Source organism: Macaca fascicularis, chromosome 6, assembly GCF_037993035.2.
Source record: "Macaca fascicularis isolate 582-1 chromosome 6, T2T-MFA8v1.1".
NCBI classification, from domain to species: Eukaryota; Metazoa; Chordata; class Mammalia; order Primates; family Cercopithecidae; genus Macaca; species Macaca fascicularis.
Genome location: NC_088380.1, coordinates 6,953,213 through 6,970,882, shown reverse-complemented (window position 1 = coordinate 6,970,882; position 17,670 = coordinate 6,953,213). Strand labels below are relative to the sequence as shown.

Here is a 17,670-nt window from a genome sequence, read left to right as displayed (position 1 = left end):
CTAAGTTTAAATACAGTGTGTTTGTGAACCTGGATTTCCATATTTCAAAATCCATTCAGCTGTGCAGTGGAAGAGTTGCCATCTAATCTTCCACAGGAAGATATGAATCTGCAATGTAATACGATAAGGAAAGGCAAAGATCAAGAGAAGAATCTAACGGGATTCCATGAGTGCCATCCAAGAGATGACCGTGCTCAGTGAAAATCATATACATGTGGACTGATGTTGATGCTTCCATTTACAGAGATAAAATACGCACAGTCTCATTACAGATCAACACTACGAGAGGAACATTTACAATAGATGTTGATAATAGGAAACACTAACTTTGAATCCTAGTAACTGAAATGTTATCCCTACCCAAAAGAATTCTATTCTTCTCATTAGACATATATTATTAAAAAAAATGCACTAAGATAATATATTTTGAATTTACCACTGAAACTTTTTGTGAAAATTTGTTTTCTCTCATCATAAATACCTACCCAGTATCTTGGCCCACAAAGCTTAAGATATGTACTACCTGGCTCTTTCCAGAAAAGCCTGCTGACAATTAGTCTGAATTAGCACACGTGTTATATTTTGGAGACATCAACTTGACTTCCTTAGAAAGTGCTCTTGCTCAGGGCACTGGTGCCACACGGCTGGAGCTGCTGCAGTCTAGGTTTGGCTGTGCTCTGGAAGTGTATCTGCATTTTTGAATGACTTCTGCTCCAGCACATGCCCTGGATAAGACATTCACAAAGAACCTCAGGATAAGATTTGTCCCTCTTTTTTGTCTCATGTGAATGTCTCAGAGCTGCAAGGACTGGAAACCAAGCCTTACAAAGATCGACACCAGTCTTTCCTGGTGTTCTCTGATTCCTGCCCTGGAAGGGGACACCAGTAACCCAGGGATGCCTATAGGCCTGTCATAAAACCGCTGAAGTCAACAAAGCGGTGCACAGGGGAGGGGAGGGGAACGCTGCCTCCTCCAACCGCTAGGAGAAGGTGAGATCTTCCTCCCACTTCCCTCTCTCTAGAGAGCTGACTTGGACCTAGGCACTCCGCTCCGAGGAAGCACTCTGCCCCTCTCAGCACCTCCCGGAAGGCTTTTCTCGTTTCGGGCCATTCTCTTTAGCTTTACTCAGTTTCCTTCCTTGGAAATCCATTGTTGTCGGCAAAGATTTTCCTTTGACTGTGGCCAATTTGGAACTCGCATGGGGTAGGGTCGGGAAGAAGGTGTCTGGGCATGGCTTTCACCCGAGTCTTTGTCTAGACACTAGAGGGACAACAGCACTTCGGAGAGGGCAGTGGACTCCAAGCATAAATGACAGGGTCCTACTTAGGGCCATGGGGCCAATTTCAGATAGCAAGGAAGGTGGGCGCACCTGCCTGGATATAAATTACTCATGGAACTCACAGCACATCAGTGTGCGGCCCAGACTACCCCAGTTAGGACAGGCGTGGGCACTCACAGCCCTTTCTCCTACACCGTCCCATTCGCACACAAAGTCACCATTCCACAGAGGAACAATGGGAAACAACTATCCTCTGTCTTTGAGAAAATAAAGGATTGAACAAGGTGACAATCCCTTAGGATGGAAACCATATTAAAGAGAAACTATGAAGCACTTGGATTAAAAAGAACGTTAAGTAATGGGTTATAAATCTGTTTTCTGTTCTGATTACAAGCTAATGAATACAAAACAGTCAGGTCTGGGAAGCTACACAGAGATTCTGTTTGCCGATTCATCACAGTAAATGTAAGATTAAATCTGACACTTCGTTCTCCGTCATGTTAGTTTTCCTATTTTATCTTATCTCTTTCCATGTAAAGAACAAGACTTTGGCCTGGTGTAGTGGTAATGCCACCACTTTAAGAAGCCAAGGCAACAGGATTGTTTGAGCCCAGAAGTTTGAGACCGGCCCAGGCAACACTGGGAGACCTCATCTCAATTTAAAAAAAAAAAAGAATGAGACTTGCTTTTCATCCAAGTTGTTTTTATAACCCATGGAAACTGCAAACCTTGGTGTCTGTGAGGCCACCAGGGAGACATGTTTGATGATGGAGCTGAACTGAGAGCATTAATGAGCCAGAATTTCTTTGGTGCTTCAATGGCCAGGATGATTTGCAGTTGCCTTTTGGTTGAGTTTACAAGCTTAGATATAATATAAAAGTGCATCTTATAGTTCCTTATAGAAGTGTTTCTAATAATTCCTAATCCTATACTAAATGCCCTTTTTTTTTTTAACACTGCAAACCTGTGACTATTATCCCTATTTTACAGATCAGAATATGGAAGCTTGCAGGAATATGGTGACGTGGCCGGACAATATCACAGTGGCAGGGCTGGCTGGCAATGTCCCCTTCCCAGGTGCTCCAGCCACCACACCATGAGGACCCATTGAGACGTAGGAATGTCTGGTTCGAGCATATGAAATTGTCACTGTCAGTCATTTTCACTAAGTGTTTCTATTAAGTCAAAAGAAATACCAACTGCCAAAAGTAGGTTACAAGATGTTGTATGTGTTTGTATGTGTGCATTTCCACTGCTTAGAAAAAAACTTATTAAAAACAATGAAAGATACGGGAAAAAGATAATACCACAATATTGTCAGCTTTATCTCTAAGATGAAATTATAGGCACCTTTTATTTCTTTCCTTGAATTATTTTCTAAGTTTTCTACAACAAGCATATATTTCACCTGTAAGTTTGTTCACATACAATATTGACAAGTGTCTTAAGTCCTGGCACCTAGCATTCAGAACAGATGGAATGAGAGACATGGAGAAATTCAGTTTCCTGGGCTAAATTCAATTTCCTAAAAAGGCTCAGAGAGAATCTGGCGAAATTAATAAACAAGCAAACAGATTATCCATCTAGGGAAAAAGAAAGTACCCTATAAGCACCCAAGAAGAAAAATGGATTATCAAAAAGAACAAAATCATTGGGGCTGCTTCCCTGTCCATTCTTACTCTCCGCGAGGACTGTGGGGTGGCACCCACGTAAGGGGCACTGAGAACTCCGAGCTTCTCAAACGTCTACTCCTAAGCAGCACTTGAGTGATTTCTCCAGTTATTCAAACCAGCAGAATTACCCATACAGTATAAACCCAAGTAACTGGTAAAATAACTGTTCATACTCATCTGCTCGATGTGATCTCCTCCAAAGGGGAAAGACTCAAAATATGATACAGTATGCATTCCGGGGATGAAAATGCAAACTTGGAATGACTATTCTTTCAAACGTTTAAAGTAAGATTCTTGGGTTTTGTCATCTTGGAAGCAAGTTCTATGCCTATTTAATTCACACAGTGAACTAAAAAAGTATGTCTTGAAATATCTTCCCAACAAACTGGGAATAATAATCCCTTGGTTGACTTGTAACAGATAGGCATTTATTCAGCAAATGATTTGACTCTCAGAGCAACTGGACGTCATCTTTCAGGACAACCTATAATGTTGTACCCCCAAGTTTGGGAACAATGAAATAGAGAATTTGGTTATATGGGAGTAATTTAGGCCATGGTGGACTTAATCATTTTTAAATGTTTAAAACTGAGAGTGGTTAATTTTAATAATTGACTGTATTGCTTTTTTCCCTGAACAACTTGAGACCATTGAAATCTATAGCACTTCTTAGATTTGGGTCTGTTCCTTTCGCCTAGCCTTTCCTTCTGTAAAAGACTTTTGAAATGATGGCCAAATTGCACAGCTGCCAACAAAGCATGCTTAAAATAAGTACTTGGCTATCATTATTTCACTTTTCATCATTCTACACTTTCGAATAGAAGTTTCTATTTTCTCAGATTATTCCAATCTATGAGACAAGGGCCAAGGATTCAGTATGCCCTTATTAAAACAAATTAATTAGAAGGCCATTAGGCTGAGATGGTGTCTTGTGTCTTACATAAGCACATGGAAACCTCACAGTGGAAGGAAACTTAAACCAATTAGAAACTGCCAAGTGACTTCTAATGAGAGATTGTGCCAATCAGAAACCACCCACTAATCTCCGGGACTTTCCACTCTGACCAATCAAATGCTTCCTTTGTCTTGCCTGTGCAAACACATCTTACAAAATCGCTTTCCTACACGCCTTCTAGGTGGAGCTTACACTGCTTGTGGTTTGGTGCTGATTCATGAATTAGTCTGCTCCAAAAAAATGCTACAACTTTTTTTTTTTTTTTTTTTTAAGATGAGTTTCGCTCTTGTTGCCCAGGCTGGACTGCACCTCCGCCTCCGGATTCAAGTATTTCTCCTGCCTCAGCCTGCCAAGTAGCTGGGATTACAGGCATGTGCCATGACACCCAGCTAAATTTTGTATTTTTAGTAGAGACAGGGTTTCGGCATGTTGGTTAGGCTGGTCTCGAACTCCTGACCTCGTGTGATCCACCTGCCTCGGCCTCCCAAAGTGCTGGGATTACAGGCACGAGCCAGTGTGCCCAGCCTAAAAAACTACAATTTTAATGCACCTGAGTTTATCTTTTAACATACTTCACCCTCAAAGTTCCCTGCTGTGTTTTAACATTACCCACAACACATTTAAAGTGAAGCTGGGCTAGGCTCCCCACAAGAGCCCATTAATAGAATTACATGCGAGGAACAAGGAATTAAAGTAGGTGCAATTTTTTGAGGCACCATCGTCAGAGATAAAGACAGAAGCAAAGTCCCACAAGGTCATGGACCTGGCTGAGTACAGACCTGGGGCAGGTGTCAGAAAGAGGAGACCTCAGGGCACCTGACTGTCTGCACTCTGGGCACCACTTGGCCACCAGTCCTAACAGAGGCAGTCACTGAGGGCTCCCGTGGCAAGCAGCACCTCCTGCTCAGGCTACTCGGAGTTATTTGTTAAATGAACATACAATGAAGAGACAATCCCCTAACTCACTGCTGATAGTGGCGAAGGGAAATCCATGAGCAAAGCAGCCTGGGTTCAGGGAACACTGAACAAACCTGCCTGGGTGGAGAGAAAGAGCCTGAGGTCAGGCAGCAGTCTGCAAAGCCACCCAGCAACTCCAACACAGTCCAGAGCTAATGCCCTTGACTCCAGGAGACTTTTGCTGTGTCTAGCAAAGCAGGATTCACAAACGAGGGTAAAGAAAGACCAGTGGGGAAGAGTGAAGAAGCCCAACAAGAACCTACACAGGCGACGAGGACCTGGGTTACAGCACCAGCCCAGGGAAACAAAATAGAGGGCTAGGGAACAGGGTAGATGCAGTGGGGCGTCACCGTAACCACGGAGCGGAGGGTAAAGGTGACAGGAGTAAACACAGGCTTCGGAAGACCCTAGGGAGGCCTGCCAGGAGGCTGGGGAAGGCACCTGCCTCCAGGGGCTGCCACCGTGCCAGACGACACTCCATGCGCTGCATGACTAAGGCCCCAGTAAGACGCTGCTGCCCCTGCCCCCAAGAACCCAAGCGCCATGGGATCAGAAGGAGGAGGCCTCAGCACAGATAGGATGCAGGCAATCGTTGTTGCCACTGCAAGCCCTAAAGATGTTCCTGAAAATGTCCTTTGCCCTCCTGGGGGAACTGGTCAGGACCACAGATCGTCCTGCGTCATGGCTATCGCCCTACACCAGCCCTGTCCCCTTCCAGGCAGCCTGTCCTTCCTTCCCTGGTGTTTGTGTCCAAAAGACCCCATAGATTCTCCACAACCTGTCTTTTACTCCTGTCTTTTATAGTGACAAGGGAATGTCTTGTCACTATATCCCCAGCATACCACCAGGTCCAGAAATCCTCACTGGCACGTAGGTCCTCAGTGTTTGCTGAATAAATACATGAAAGTGCACTATTCCCTCTATCCTTTCCTGCACTTTTCCTCCCTCCTGAGCTGACTGTCCCGTACTCATTGTTCCTGAAACTGTCAGTTGCTCTGGCAAGAGCTGTAGCTCTGCTCCTGCCTTCAGGCCTCATGGACTGTGGAAAGTCCCTGGACTGGGCTCTGGTCCTCGCCACTCCCAAAAGAGGCTCTAGCTCCCCAGGGCAGGGCCCAACCTCATTCCTGCGAAATCTCACAGCTCAGCACGGGGCCTGTGTGCATACCTGTCAGGTTTTTTAAGGTGCCACTGGCTCTGCCTGGCCAGCACCTCCTCAGGCTCACCTTTCTCCTGCCTCTGAGTCATCCTTGTACCCACAGCCTCCTCCCACTGGGTCTGGTGTTCTCTGCAGGGCCCTGTGCAAGTAAGGGGCTCCAGGACGCTTCCAGGGGCTGCTGGGATGGTTTGTGCTCAGTGCTAAATGCTGTTTCCACTCTGGTTCTCTTCCAAGTGCTCATGACTTAGATCAAATGACTGTTTAATAAATTAGTTGCTTGGGTAGAATGGAAAATGTTTATCTCTTCTATTTGGAAAGCGTAATGTCCCCAAACCACATCGGCTATGTACACAATAACATGTACAACCCTGCCCCCTCCCCCCCCAAAAAAAAATAGCCTAGCAGTTTAAAAAAACTATACCTGACCCAGCCAATCCTCTTGGAGCAGCTTTTAAACTATTAGTATAGGAAGTGCGTTTTCGTCCTAGCAGCTCCTCATCCAACAGCCTCAGGGAAGACAGCAGCATGCTGTGTCTCCAAGCTTTCCTCTGTATGAAGGAGCTGTTCAAGTTCTATCATTCAAGGTGACCCTGGCCCTTTGGGAGGTTGCATTCATTTTTTTGCTTGAGTGAATGTAGGTACAATTAAACATGATATCTCAAGTTAAAAAGCTTCCATTTGGGATGTCAGGCAAAACTTTGTAAAGTGCTCCCTTCATTTCCAATGCCACAGTTTTGCTGGCACATGAGGCTGGCAGCAGTGTACATGAATGACACACAGAGTACATGTCTGGATGTGCATTCACACATGTGTCGCAATGGTTGATCCTATTCCAAAAAAAAATTCTTCACTGGAATGCATGACACCAGGAAAAGAACAGAGGCTTATAAAGACACACTGAGTTCTTCCTGTCTTGGTGGGAAGTGGGTGTTTTAAGGTAGGACCCCAAATCAGAAAGGTTGGGTAAACGGCCCACAGTCACAGAGCCAGTGAGTTCAACTTCCTTGGGTGCTGAGACATCCTTTTCAACGGTGAAGCTCTCCAGAGCCTGAATGAAAACATTTAAAATTTGATTTTGAACTTTTGACCTGCCGTTTGCTTTAGCTGTGTAAAAGCCAAAAGATAAGACCTGGAGAGAACCCCAACTTATTAGAAAACTTGAAGATTTCAGACACAGCCAGTTTTAAAATATTCAAAAAAAAAAAAAAAAAAACACCTTGAAAGATTTAGAAGTCATCTTTAAGACTTGATTTGTTTAAGGTTTAAGGTTGTTGCCTGGAAAGCCCCCCCACAATCCTGGGGTCCCTTGCATAAGGTGGAGATGAAAGTGTGAAAGTGATCAAGCCTATATAGAGAAACTGCTAGGCAATTTTAGCATACTAGGTTTCCAGTTGCAGCTGATCACTTGGCTCAGAGAAAACAGCTCCACCATCACCAAAGATACCAAAGGGGGAACCGGCAGAAAGGAGTAGAAACCAGTAGCCCTCAAGACTGAAGACCATCAGCATTAGACTCTAGGTCACCCCCCCCCCCCACACCCCCGCAGACGTGATCTAAGGGAACAAAATCTAGTCTTCATTTTAATTTTATATTTTTACTTTTTAATTCTTTATTTTTATTTATTTAATTTTGAGACAGAGTCTTGCTCTGTCACTCAGGCTGGAGGGCAGTGGCGAGATCTCGGCTCACTGTAACCTCCGCCTCCCGGGGGTTCAAGCTCTTCTCCCATCTCAGCCTCCCGAGTAACTGGGATTACAGACAGGCGCCACCGCACCCGGCTAAGGAAACCAAACCTAGGACCACCGAGTGGCTCTTTCCAGATCAGTTTCATCATGATTTTTTCCATCACTCCCTTCTAGTCCTTCGCTTCCCGCCCTTTCTAGACGAATCCCTTCTGGTTTCCAAACTCCCGGGGCCGGGGGACTCGGGGAGGGGACCCCAGGGGCGGCAGGGGAAGGGGACCCGTGCAGATGGGGGACGCCCCGGGGGTTTGGCAGGGAGAGGGCATCTGGGTGGGGGAGGCTTCGGGGAGAGGGCACCGGGCAGTGAGGGGAAGGTCGGAGAGGACGCCGGGCCGAGGGTCGGGGGCCGGGGACGTTACCGATGCCCGTAGTGGACGAGGAACATGGCCAGGAGGATGCAGTTGGGCGCGCTGCGGAGGCGCCGGGCGGACTCGCTGGCATACTGGTAGAGCGGCAGAGCCAGCGAGGGCAGCTCCTGCACCACCCAGGCGGCCCGCGCCGGCACTCGGACCCTAAAGCTGGGCGACGCGTGGCGGCCGTACGCCAAGTTCGTCTCACGATTCCGCGCTAAGACCGCGCAGCCCACGGCGCACTGCAGGTAGGCGAGCGCGGCCAGCATGCGCTCCTCGGCCAGCAGGAGCTCCTCCGCCACCGCCGTCGCCATCGCCGGGGCTGGGTAGCGTGCTCCATGCCCCAGAGGCCGCGGCAGGCAACATATAAGGCGGCAGCGCGGGGGCGGGACGGGCGGCTACCCGAGTTCGGCACTGCCGGGACACTGCAGACAGGGTTCTCAATCCAGGCTTCTCCAGGGCAGCCGGGGCTGTGGGCGCGGCCCCGGGGGCGGGGCGAGCACCTGCGCGGGGAGGGACCTGCAAGCGCCCCGCCCACGCCGGGCCGCCGTAACCCGGCGCCGCTCTGCGGACGGGCGGCCTCAGGCTGTCCGCGGAGGTCCCTGAGACCGCGTGGGAAACCCGGGCGCTTCGCTTGGAGACGCCTTCATGGCTGCTTCCTGGAGGCTTTTTCCGCCTCAGAGCTGTCCGCGGTTTTCCCTCTCTCGCTGCTTTTAGGGAAGACGGGTTGTGCGCTTTAGGCTTATTCTTGGACGGTCCCCAAAGGTCCCCGAAAGGACCAGGCCCGGACACGTGGGGCCTTGGTTTCCGGTCGGAAGTCCCGGGAGCTGTAAGGTCTGGCTGTGGCCGGCCGGTTTGTGCGTGCTGCGTGTGCGGCCGCGTGGGCTATGGGGCGGCGGTCGCGGGGCCGGCGGCTCCAGCAACAGCAGCGGCCAGAGGATGCGGAGGATGGCGCCGAGGGCGGTGGAAAGCGCGGCGAAGCGGTAGGAGCCGGGACCCGGCGGGCGGGCCAGGGGCTCCTCGTGGGCCTCCCGGACCCCGAGGCCTCCGAAGCGGCGGCGAGGGGCAGCTCCTCGGGCCTCGGGGTAGACGTCGCTTTCCTTTCTCAGGGCTGGGAAGGAGGCTACCCCGAGATCGTCAAGGAGAACAAGCTGTTCGAGCACTACTACCAGGAGCTCAAGATCGTGCCCGAGGGCGAATGGGGCCAGTTCATGGACGCTCTCAGGGAGCCCCTCCCTGCCACTTTAAGAATTACTGGTTACAAAAGGTAGGGGGGCAGTGCCTGATTTTTTGGGAGTTGGGGCCAGGATGCTGGCGGTTAAGGGCGATGGTGTTTTCTCCGACAAGTGTTACGATGCCAGAGAACCGTGGCGTTTCAGCGGTTCGGATTCAGGAAGCATTGAGGTGGGAGCACAGGGTCCAATGAAATGGTCACGGAGGTATTGCAGGTGCAGGGTTAGAAGAGGAAATGAAAATGGGATCTGAGGAAGATTCGGTTCCTGGGGAATCTTCCAGGAGGGAAGCTGAGGGTCTTACCTTTTGGAACGTAAGAGAATATAGAGAATGCATAAAACTCCTTGGTCCTTCCCCCCTCCGTCCCACCCCCCATCTTTGTAGTTACATCTTTCTAAATGAGTCGCAAGTGAAACTAAAACTGTAGGTATACTTAGGAGAGAAGGAATGCAGTGTTGCTCTTAGGGATGAACAGTGTGGATTGCTTAAATTTTGAAGGGATACAGTGTAAAAGTAGTGACTGAAGAATGTTTACTTTGCATGCAAAAGTTGGTTTTAGTTTTAAAACACTTGTAGTCTTAAATTTAAAAAGATACAATGTATTAACTTAGCTTTCTAGATCAGTTTGAAACTTTCTTGTTTTTCAATAGCCATGCAAAAGAGATTCTCCATTGCTTAAAGAACAAATATTTTAAGGAATTGGAGGACCTGGAGGTGGACGGTCAGAAAGTTGAAGTTCCACAGCCACTGAGTTGGTAGGTACCACAATGCTTCATGCCGATTATTTGCTTGGGATATTAATCTCTATCACTTGAATTATATTTCTTGGTACTGCGTTTGCTGTTAACATGAAAGAGCCTGGGTATACTTGGCAAACATCCTAATGTTTTAGTACCTGGTGCTTCTATCAACATTACATTGGTATCCAAGTTTTCAGGCGATTTGCAGCTTTATGAGTCACTGAGTTCAGCCAACTCTTCCTAGTACATCCAACCTCTTCCTTTATGTCACCACTTCTGCCAGCTCCATGCTACAGCCCTTGTTTTCTCATCAAAACTGTTGCAGAGTGGCTTCTTTGCCTTCAGAAAAAGGACAGACTTAGCTTGACAACAGTCTCCTGGTAGGTGGTCTCTTAGTGTTTTCCATTACAGACAGGTTACCACTGTCTGCTGTCCGGTTGTCTCCTGCTACTTCCCAGTACAGACTGCACCAGCCAGTGTAGCATTTCCGAGTGTTGGCACCCATGCGTACTACTACTCCGGGAGCCACCTCTTTCTTGACTTGTCCTGCAGGTGCCCTCTGGGTTACCTATTCCTCATGGCTCAGTTCTAGTCTCAGTTGTGTGAAGGTGATCCCTTGTGCTGACAGCATCTTGTAGAGATGCTTGGAGAACTCCGGAGGCGCCAGTCCTTCGGTTAACTTGTAAGTGGAAAAGCCGTTATTATTAGCTTTGAGGTATTGAGTTCTCAGAAAAGAAAGTAATGCGTGAAAAGGTGAATTAAGCCTTTGTTTTGTCACCCAGGTTGGAGTACAGTGGCATGATCTTGGCTCACTGCAAATTCCACCTCCTGGGTTCATGCCATTCTCCCGCCTCAGCCTCCTGAGTAGCTGGGACTACAGGCGCCCGCCACCACACCAGGCTAATTTTTTGTATTTTTAGTAGAGATGGGGTTTCACCATGTTAGCCAGGATGGTCTCGATCTCCTGACCTCATGACCCACCCACCTCGGTCTCCCAAAGTGCTGGGATTACAGGCGTGAGCCACTGCGCCCTGCCGAATTAAGTGTTTTGCATCAACTTTTGAGGTTTTGACTCTTCCAGTATGTAGTGTTATCTTTCCTTTCTAGATAACCTCTAGTGTTCGCAAATCGAGGTCAGATTTTCATTAATCATGGGGTACAGATTTGCTTGCTTTTCTTTCATTGGCTATTTGGATTTTCATTGTCTATCACAGATAAGCTTATACATTCACAATGAATGCTGACTGGCCAAACATTAAGTCAATATTCAACCAGTATGAAGACCAAATATCACCATCACGGAATGTGTTTCTGGGATATAGGAATAAATATGACCAACATCGTGAAACCCCATCTCTACTAAAAATACAAAAATTTGACCGTCATGGTGGCACACACCTAAAATCCCAGCCACTAGGGAGGCTGAGGCATGAGAATCGATTGAACCCAGGAGGTGGAGGTTGCAGTGAGCCAAGATCATGCCACTGCACTCTAGCCTGGGCCACAGAACAAGACCCCATCTCAAAAAAGAAAAAAATAATAGATATGCCACATCTCAGATGTTTAAAAGCTTGAAGGGTACAGTGTAGGAAAATGATTCAGGTGCTAGGTTGCTGTTAGTGGTCACTAATTGTCCACTGTAGCGAGGTCAGTGGAAAAGGTAGGTATTTTTCAGCCTCTAGTTATGGCATTGCTGAGAAGAGGTAGCCTTCATGAGATCAAGCTTTTCTTCCTCCTAGTAACTAGTTACTAGGTTGTAGACTTTTCTCAAGTCGTTTGAAGATTACATTGACGACATTGATTATGTTCTGCTTGAAGTAGAGGTCTGATACTATAGTAGTCTGTTTTCATGCTGTTATAAGGACATACCTGAGTAAGTGTATGCAAAAGAAAGAGGCTTAATTGACTCGCATTTCCACATGGCTGGGGACTCCTCAGGAACCTTAAAATCCTGGCAGAAGGTCTCTCTTCACAGAGTGGCAGGAGAGAGAATGAGTGCCGAGCAAAGGAAGAAGCCTTTTATAAACCATCCGATCTCCCCCCCGGAAAATAGACTCACTGTCGTGAGAGTGACGGTTCACTGCAGCCTCACAACGTGAGGGAAACTGCCCCTGTGATTTAATTATCTCCACCTGGTCTTGCTCTTGACACGTGGGGAATATTACAATTCAAGGTGAAATTGGGGTAGGAACACAGAGCCAAGCCATATAAAATATTTTAAGAAGACAGGATTATGATTCTCCTTGGGCATGTTTGTATATTTAACAGTGGTGGATGTATGTGCTGCTTCACACAATCACCTGGAAACGTTTGTTTCTAAAACCTTGTGTATAGAAGCACAGAGATGGGATAAGAAATGCTTTTCAGATGAAGCTCCTGTCCAGGAGGAGGGTTTCAGCACGCGTCTGTAGGGAAGAGGTGTGCTCTCAAGGCACGCCAATGTGGGCATTTTCTTCTGCAGGCGCCAGCAAACTAGGAGAAACCATGCGATGTTAATAAGCCTTGCTAGTTTTTTATTACTCTCTGCAAACTACAGTTAAACTTTGATTCGATCAGCCGTTTTAACATTTAAGAGCTGCTTTTCCACCTTGTTTGTTGAACAACGTGTCTGGGTATGTGACAAGGTAATTACCAAACTCTTAGAATCTGCAGGTTGTCTGTAGTTGAAGAATGAAAGTGAATCGCTTTCTGCCAACAGCCAGTTATGTTTTTGTTTGCTTTAGTTTTCGGAACACACAGCTGAAGGGTATGAACAAAACATTGTATGATTTGGGTTTCTAATACTTGGCTTTTTCCAAGTAATGTATGTATTAATATATGTATCAATAAATTTCCAATGATAATGTATCAATGATGGTTTCTGTATTTTATTTTGAGACAGGGTCTCACTCTGTCACCCAGGCTGGAGTGCAGTGATGTAGCCTTGACCTCCCAGGCTCACGCGATCCTCCCACCTCAGCCTCCCGAGTAGCTCAGACTACAGGTGCATGCCACCATGCCTGGCTAATCTGTTTATTTTTTGTAGAGATGGAGTTTCACCATGTCGCCCAGGCTGGTCTTGAATTCCAGGGCTCAAGCGATCCTCCTGCCTTGGTTTCCCAAAGTGCTGGGATTACAGATGTGAGCCACCATTCCTGGCCAGTGCCAGTTTCTTGGCAGCTTTATTCTCTGAACATTATTTATTCAAATTCACCTGTCAGTTTTAGGGTACTAAATCTCTCAGCAAGTAAGTAAAGCAGAAGCTTTTCAGGACTTCTGGTAGTTTTCTGTATTGCTCAAGATGCAGAAATAGATCATGTAATATTCTTCCCAATCCTCTGGTACATAGTGAAATATAATTTAGGAAAGTGTTTTTTGGAACTACATTTTCTAGAAGGAAAGTTATGTATAGTACCATAGCTTGGGCCAATTTCATTTTTTTTCTTATATTCGTAGACTCAGAACAATGAGAAATTATCCTAAAGCATTCTTTAAAAAGCATTGTTTTGACAACCAATTGTTCAGAGTGCATCTTATTGTCATTCTATTTATGTGCTGTTTGTGTATTTATTTTTTTTTTGAGATAGGTCTCTGTCGCCCAGGTTGGAGTGCAGTGGCATAACCTCAGCTCACTGCAAACCTCCACCTCCTGGGCCCAGGTGATCCTCCCACCTCAGCGTCCCAAGTAGCTGGGATTACAGGCCCATGTCACCACACCCAGCTGGTTTTTCATATTTTTTGTAGAGATGGGGTTTTGCTATGTTGGACAGGCTGCTCTTGAACTCCTGACCTCAAGTGATCCACCCACCTTGGTCTCCCAAAGTGCTGGTATTATAGGCATGAGCCACTGCACCTGGCAGATTTATGTGCTTTTTAATGTCTAGATTGAGGATGGTTTTCTTTCTTTTTTTTTTTTTTTTGAGACGGAGTCTCGCTCTGTCGCCCAGGCTGGAGTGCAGTGGCACAATCTCGGCTCACTGCAAGCTCCGCCTCCCGGGTTCACGCCATTCTCCGGCCTCAGCCTCCCGAGTAGCTGGGACTACAGGCGCCCGCCACTGCGCCCGGCTAATTTTTTTCTATTTTTAGTAGAGACGGGGTTTCACCATGGTCTCGATCTCCTGACCTTGTGATCCGCCCGCCTCGGCCTTCCAAAGTGCTGGGATTACAGGCGTGAGCCACCGCGCCCGGCCAACCGAGGATGGTTTTCATAGGTGGTGTATATATTTACAGAGTTCTTACCACTTGAGAATTGTTGACGTGCAAAGATGACAGTGGTCCTTTTAATTTATCCTTTAAGGGGCCCAAATAAGATTTTTTCTTAAAAGATACGAACTAAATTTGAATTAAGTAACTAAAAAATATACCTCTTTAAGATCATTTTGTTTGATGTTAAAATCTATACAAAGATTCGATAAACATTTTTTTGGCTCATAAAAAGATGATGCTGTTCCTCAAGCTATATAAGAAACATAATTTAAAAAAATTTCTTGTAGAAACAGTGTCTCGCTTTGTTGCCCAGGCTGTTCTCTGTACCCAGGAGAAATGTACATTTATCTGTTAGTTTTTTTTTATTTAACTATTAAAGAGTTCCTAAGGCTGCTTTCTATTCATAAGTTCAGCAGCCTTCACAATTATAAATACTGTAAAATTTTAATCTTGTTATAGTACACTTACATTTTGACTATCAGAAATTTGACGAATAAGACATGTAAGGGTATATTTGTTCAAAGTGTATCTAGACTGCTTATCTATATTTAAAAAGGAAAATTCAGCTCTTTACAATAAATCTAAATGGCATGTGGTATTCATATTGATGTTTTGGTGATTTGGTAAGGTAATAACTTACATGATCATACTAGCTTTGACACAGACAAGTTCAGGAAGACCAGATATTGTATGAGCTGGCATTTGGCTGTTTACAAATAGAGGTTATAGTGGCACAGCAGATATTTGCCCAATATGACAGCAAATGCCAAATTTGCATGTAACCTACTATTTCGCCTCTAATGAGTCCAAAAGATTATTTAAAACAATTCTTTTTTTAAATTGCCTTATGAATATGATTTTATTTTGGCTTTATATTTTTGAAACACAGTAAACGTTGAGGAGGGAACTGGGCTATATGAGATAGAATCAAAGCACTGGGGACCTTTGGAGGGTGGCCGTGGACAGATTCAACCAGTTTCATCTTCATTATTTGGTAGAAAATGCTTTTCAGATATATCTTGTAATATTATGACTTGAGCAGTGTCTTAGACTTTTAAGTCCCGAGTTTGTTTCCATCAAATAATCGAAGTTTAAAAGCAGTCAAATATGTTTGTGTTTTCCAAACATTCCAATTTTATTTTCATGGTTTTCACTCTGGCTACAGTTTGACGCATGGAAACATTGTGAGCCTGCATTGTTAAATTGAGTGTATTACTGCATCTCAGATTTAGTGAGAATTGCTGAAACTGCAGTAAGATTTATGGCCGCGTGACATGTTACACTTGGTTTGGCACTGGATTGAGCATGGTGCCGTGTGACATCAGTGTGCTCGTTTGTACAGTGCAGATTCCTGTGTAGGTGCAGGCCAAGTTTAAAAGCACATCACCGCTGGGTACAGTGGCTTACGCCTGTAATCCCAACACTTTGGGAGGCTGATTCGGGCAGATCACTTGAGGCCAGGAGTTCGAGACCAACCTGGCCAACACGGCAAAACCCCATCTCTACTGAAAATACACGTCTGTGATCCCAGCTACTCAGGTGGCTGGCTGAGGCATGAGAATTGCTTGAATCTGGGAGGCAGAAGTTGCAGTGAGCTGAGATAACACCACTACACTCCATCGTAGGTGAGAGAGTGAGACTGTCTCAAAAAAGAAAAGGACAATGTCTTTAGTATCCCCCATTTCTCCCCCAATTAAAAAAAGTAATAATAATAAAAACATTGATGTCATCATTTATAGAAAAGTTCAAATATATTCAAAGAAATGATGGCGGGAAATGCTTTATTCTTAGTTATATATAGGTAACAGCCTAGGAGCTCAAATTAATACATTAGTGGTTTCCAAGGTAGGGATTTTTTTGGTATGTAAAATATTTTAGTACATTATAGAACTGGTATTAGAAATAATGAGGCCGGGCGTGGTGGCTCAAGCCTGTAATCCCAGCACTTTGGGAGGCCGAGATGGGCGGATCACGAGGTCAGGAGATCGAGACCATCCTGGCTAACACGTTGAAACCCCGTCTCTACTAAAAAAAATACAAAAAACTAGCCGGGCGACGTGGCGGGCCCCTGTAGTCCCAGCTACTCAGGAGGCTGAGGCAGGAGAATGGCGTAAGCCTGGGAGGCGGAGCTTGCAGTGAGCTGAGATCTGGCCACTGCACTCCAGCCTGGGCGACAGAGCCAGACTCCGTCTCAAAAAAAAAAAAAGAAATAATGAAAAATATATTTTAAAAAAACTCTAATCAGATGTTTGTGGAACACTGACACTGCACTATTTTGATTCTGTGCGATCTGCACATTAAGTAAGTCATCTTGTATCTTTTTATTTCTGATGACCTTACTGTTGTTACCTTATACTGGTCAAGAGCAGAGGAGTGTCCACTGTTCCATCTGATCTTGAACGTTTCATCATTATAATTTTGCGGTAATATGCATATGTCTTATAATCCCCCATGAGTCTCCTGTTTCTGCTTGGCACATGGTGTAGCTAGAGCCATGTTCCTTATGCCTACAGGGACATGTCTGAGTGTTGCTGACTGTCCTTAGAGGATTGTGAACAGCAACAGGGAGAACAACATTTGAAGTCTCTTTTGGCACGTGACTGATAGAAGCACAAAGTTGTCAACAGAGGACTTCACTGTTTATAATCCATACATGTTTTGCTTTCTTTTTGGTCAGGTATCCTGAAGAACTTGCCTGGCACACAAATTTAAGTCGAAAAATCTTGAGAAAATCGCCACAGTTGGAAAAGTTTCATCAGTTTCTAGTTAGTGAAACTGAATCTGTAAGTTGATTCCTTTAGATTTGCTAGTTTCCTTAAAGCTGTGAATGCATAGATGTAGCATAGTTCTGTTTTTAGGTTCTTGTCACTAGAAGCAATGCAATAGGTGGACATCACAGTAAAGATATCTGCAGTGCTTGCACCACCTGTGATTTCTGACTATTTGTATATCCGTTGCCTTGTTTGGTTTATCTAATCATGAAGTTTAGTAAGGATATCAGTCCCAGCTAGTTAATTTCTTGTTTCCTCTTGCTCCTCATGTATTTGGATGGCTGTAGGGTTGGGGATGGCTGTAGGGTTGGAGTGAGCACTGCATTGTCATTTCCTTCTTAGGTTCACATTTCAGATGCCTATTGTCCATAAAAAGTAATATATTTTTAAGGCCATCTTGGTGGGGAATAGGTTTTTGGTTTTGTTTTTTAAAATCAATTTATTTTACTAAAAATGAAGCTTTTGATTTTACTTTTTATACTATGTATTTTTTCTTACCATACATTCTTCTTGGTAACCGCAAAACACCTAACAGCCACAAAACACCTAAGCCCAGCTTTGGTCCTCACAGGACGGCATCTATTTTCACCTTCTCTATTGCCATCCACATTCCTTGAGTGCAGTTCGG

General features: G+C 45.4%; 2 protein-coding genes and 1 long non-coding RNA gene across 11 annotated transcripts in view; 2 read left to right on the top strand and 1 right to left on the bottom strand.

The window, feature by feature from the left end:
- The window catches only part of LOC123573918 (uncharacterized), an 85,290-nt gene extending 78,985 nt beyond the window's left edge, over positions 1-6,305 (top strand). Inside the window, exon 4 of the long non-coding RNA XR_006698636.3 lies at positions 2,271-6,305. This is a non-coding gene — a long non-coding RNA (uncharacterized lncRNA). The remainder of the gene's footprint in view (positions 1-2,270) is intronic.
- The window catches only part of SRD5A1 (steroid 5 alpha-reductase 1), a 37,261-nt gene extending 28,643 nt beyond the window's left edge, over positions 1-8,618 (bottom strand). For all 5 annotated transcript variants that reach the window (XR_012413574.1, XR_012413573.1, XM_045393527.2 and 2 more), the window contains exon 1: positions 8,123-8,618. Coding sequence is in view for 3 of the 5 variants with exons in the window: in XM_045393527.2 (XP_045249462.2) it covers positions 8,123-8,427 (305 nt within the window). In the remaining 2 variants the exon portion in view is untranslated. The remainder of the gene's footprint in view (positions 1-8,122) is intronic.
- A 297-nt stretch (positions 8,619-8,915) lies between these two features.
- NSUN2 (NOP2/Sun RNA methyltransferase 2) overlaps positions 8,916-17,670 on the top strand; it is a 34,594-nt gene continuing 25,839 nt past the window's right edge. For all 5 annotated transcript variants that reach the window (XR_012413572.1, XR_006698634.3, XM_073993130.1 and 2 more), the window contains exons 1-4: positions 8,916-9,096; positions 9,223-9,380; positions 9,997-10,101; positions 16,949-17,054. Coding sequence is in view for 2 of the 5 variants with exons in the window: in XM_065546085.2 (XP_065402157.1) it covers positions 9,001-9,096; positions 9,223-9,380; positions 9,997-10,101; positions 16,949-17,054 (465 nt within the window). In the remaining 3 variants the exon portion in view is untranslated. The remainder of the gene's footprint in view (positions 9,097-9,222; positions 9,381-9,996; positions 10,102-16,948; positions 17,055-17,670) is intronic.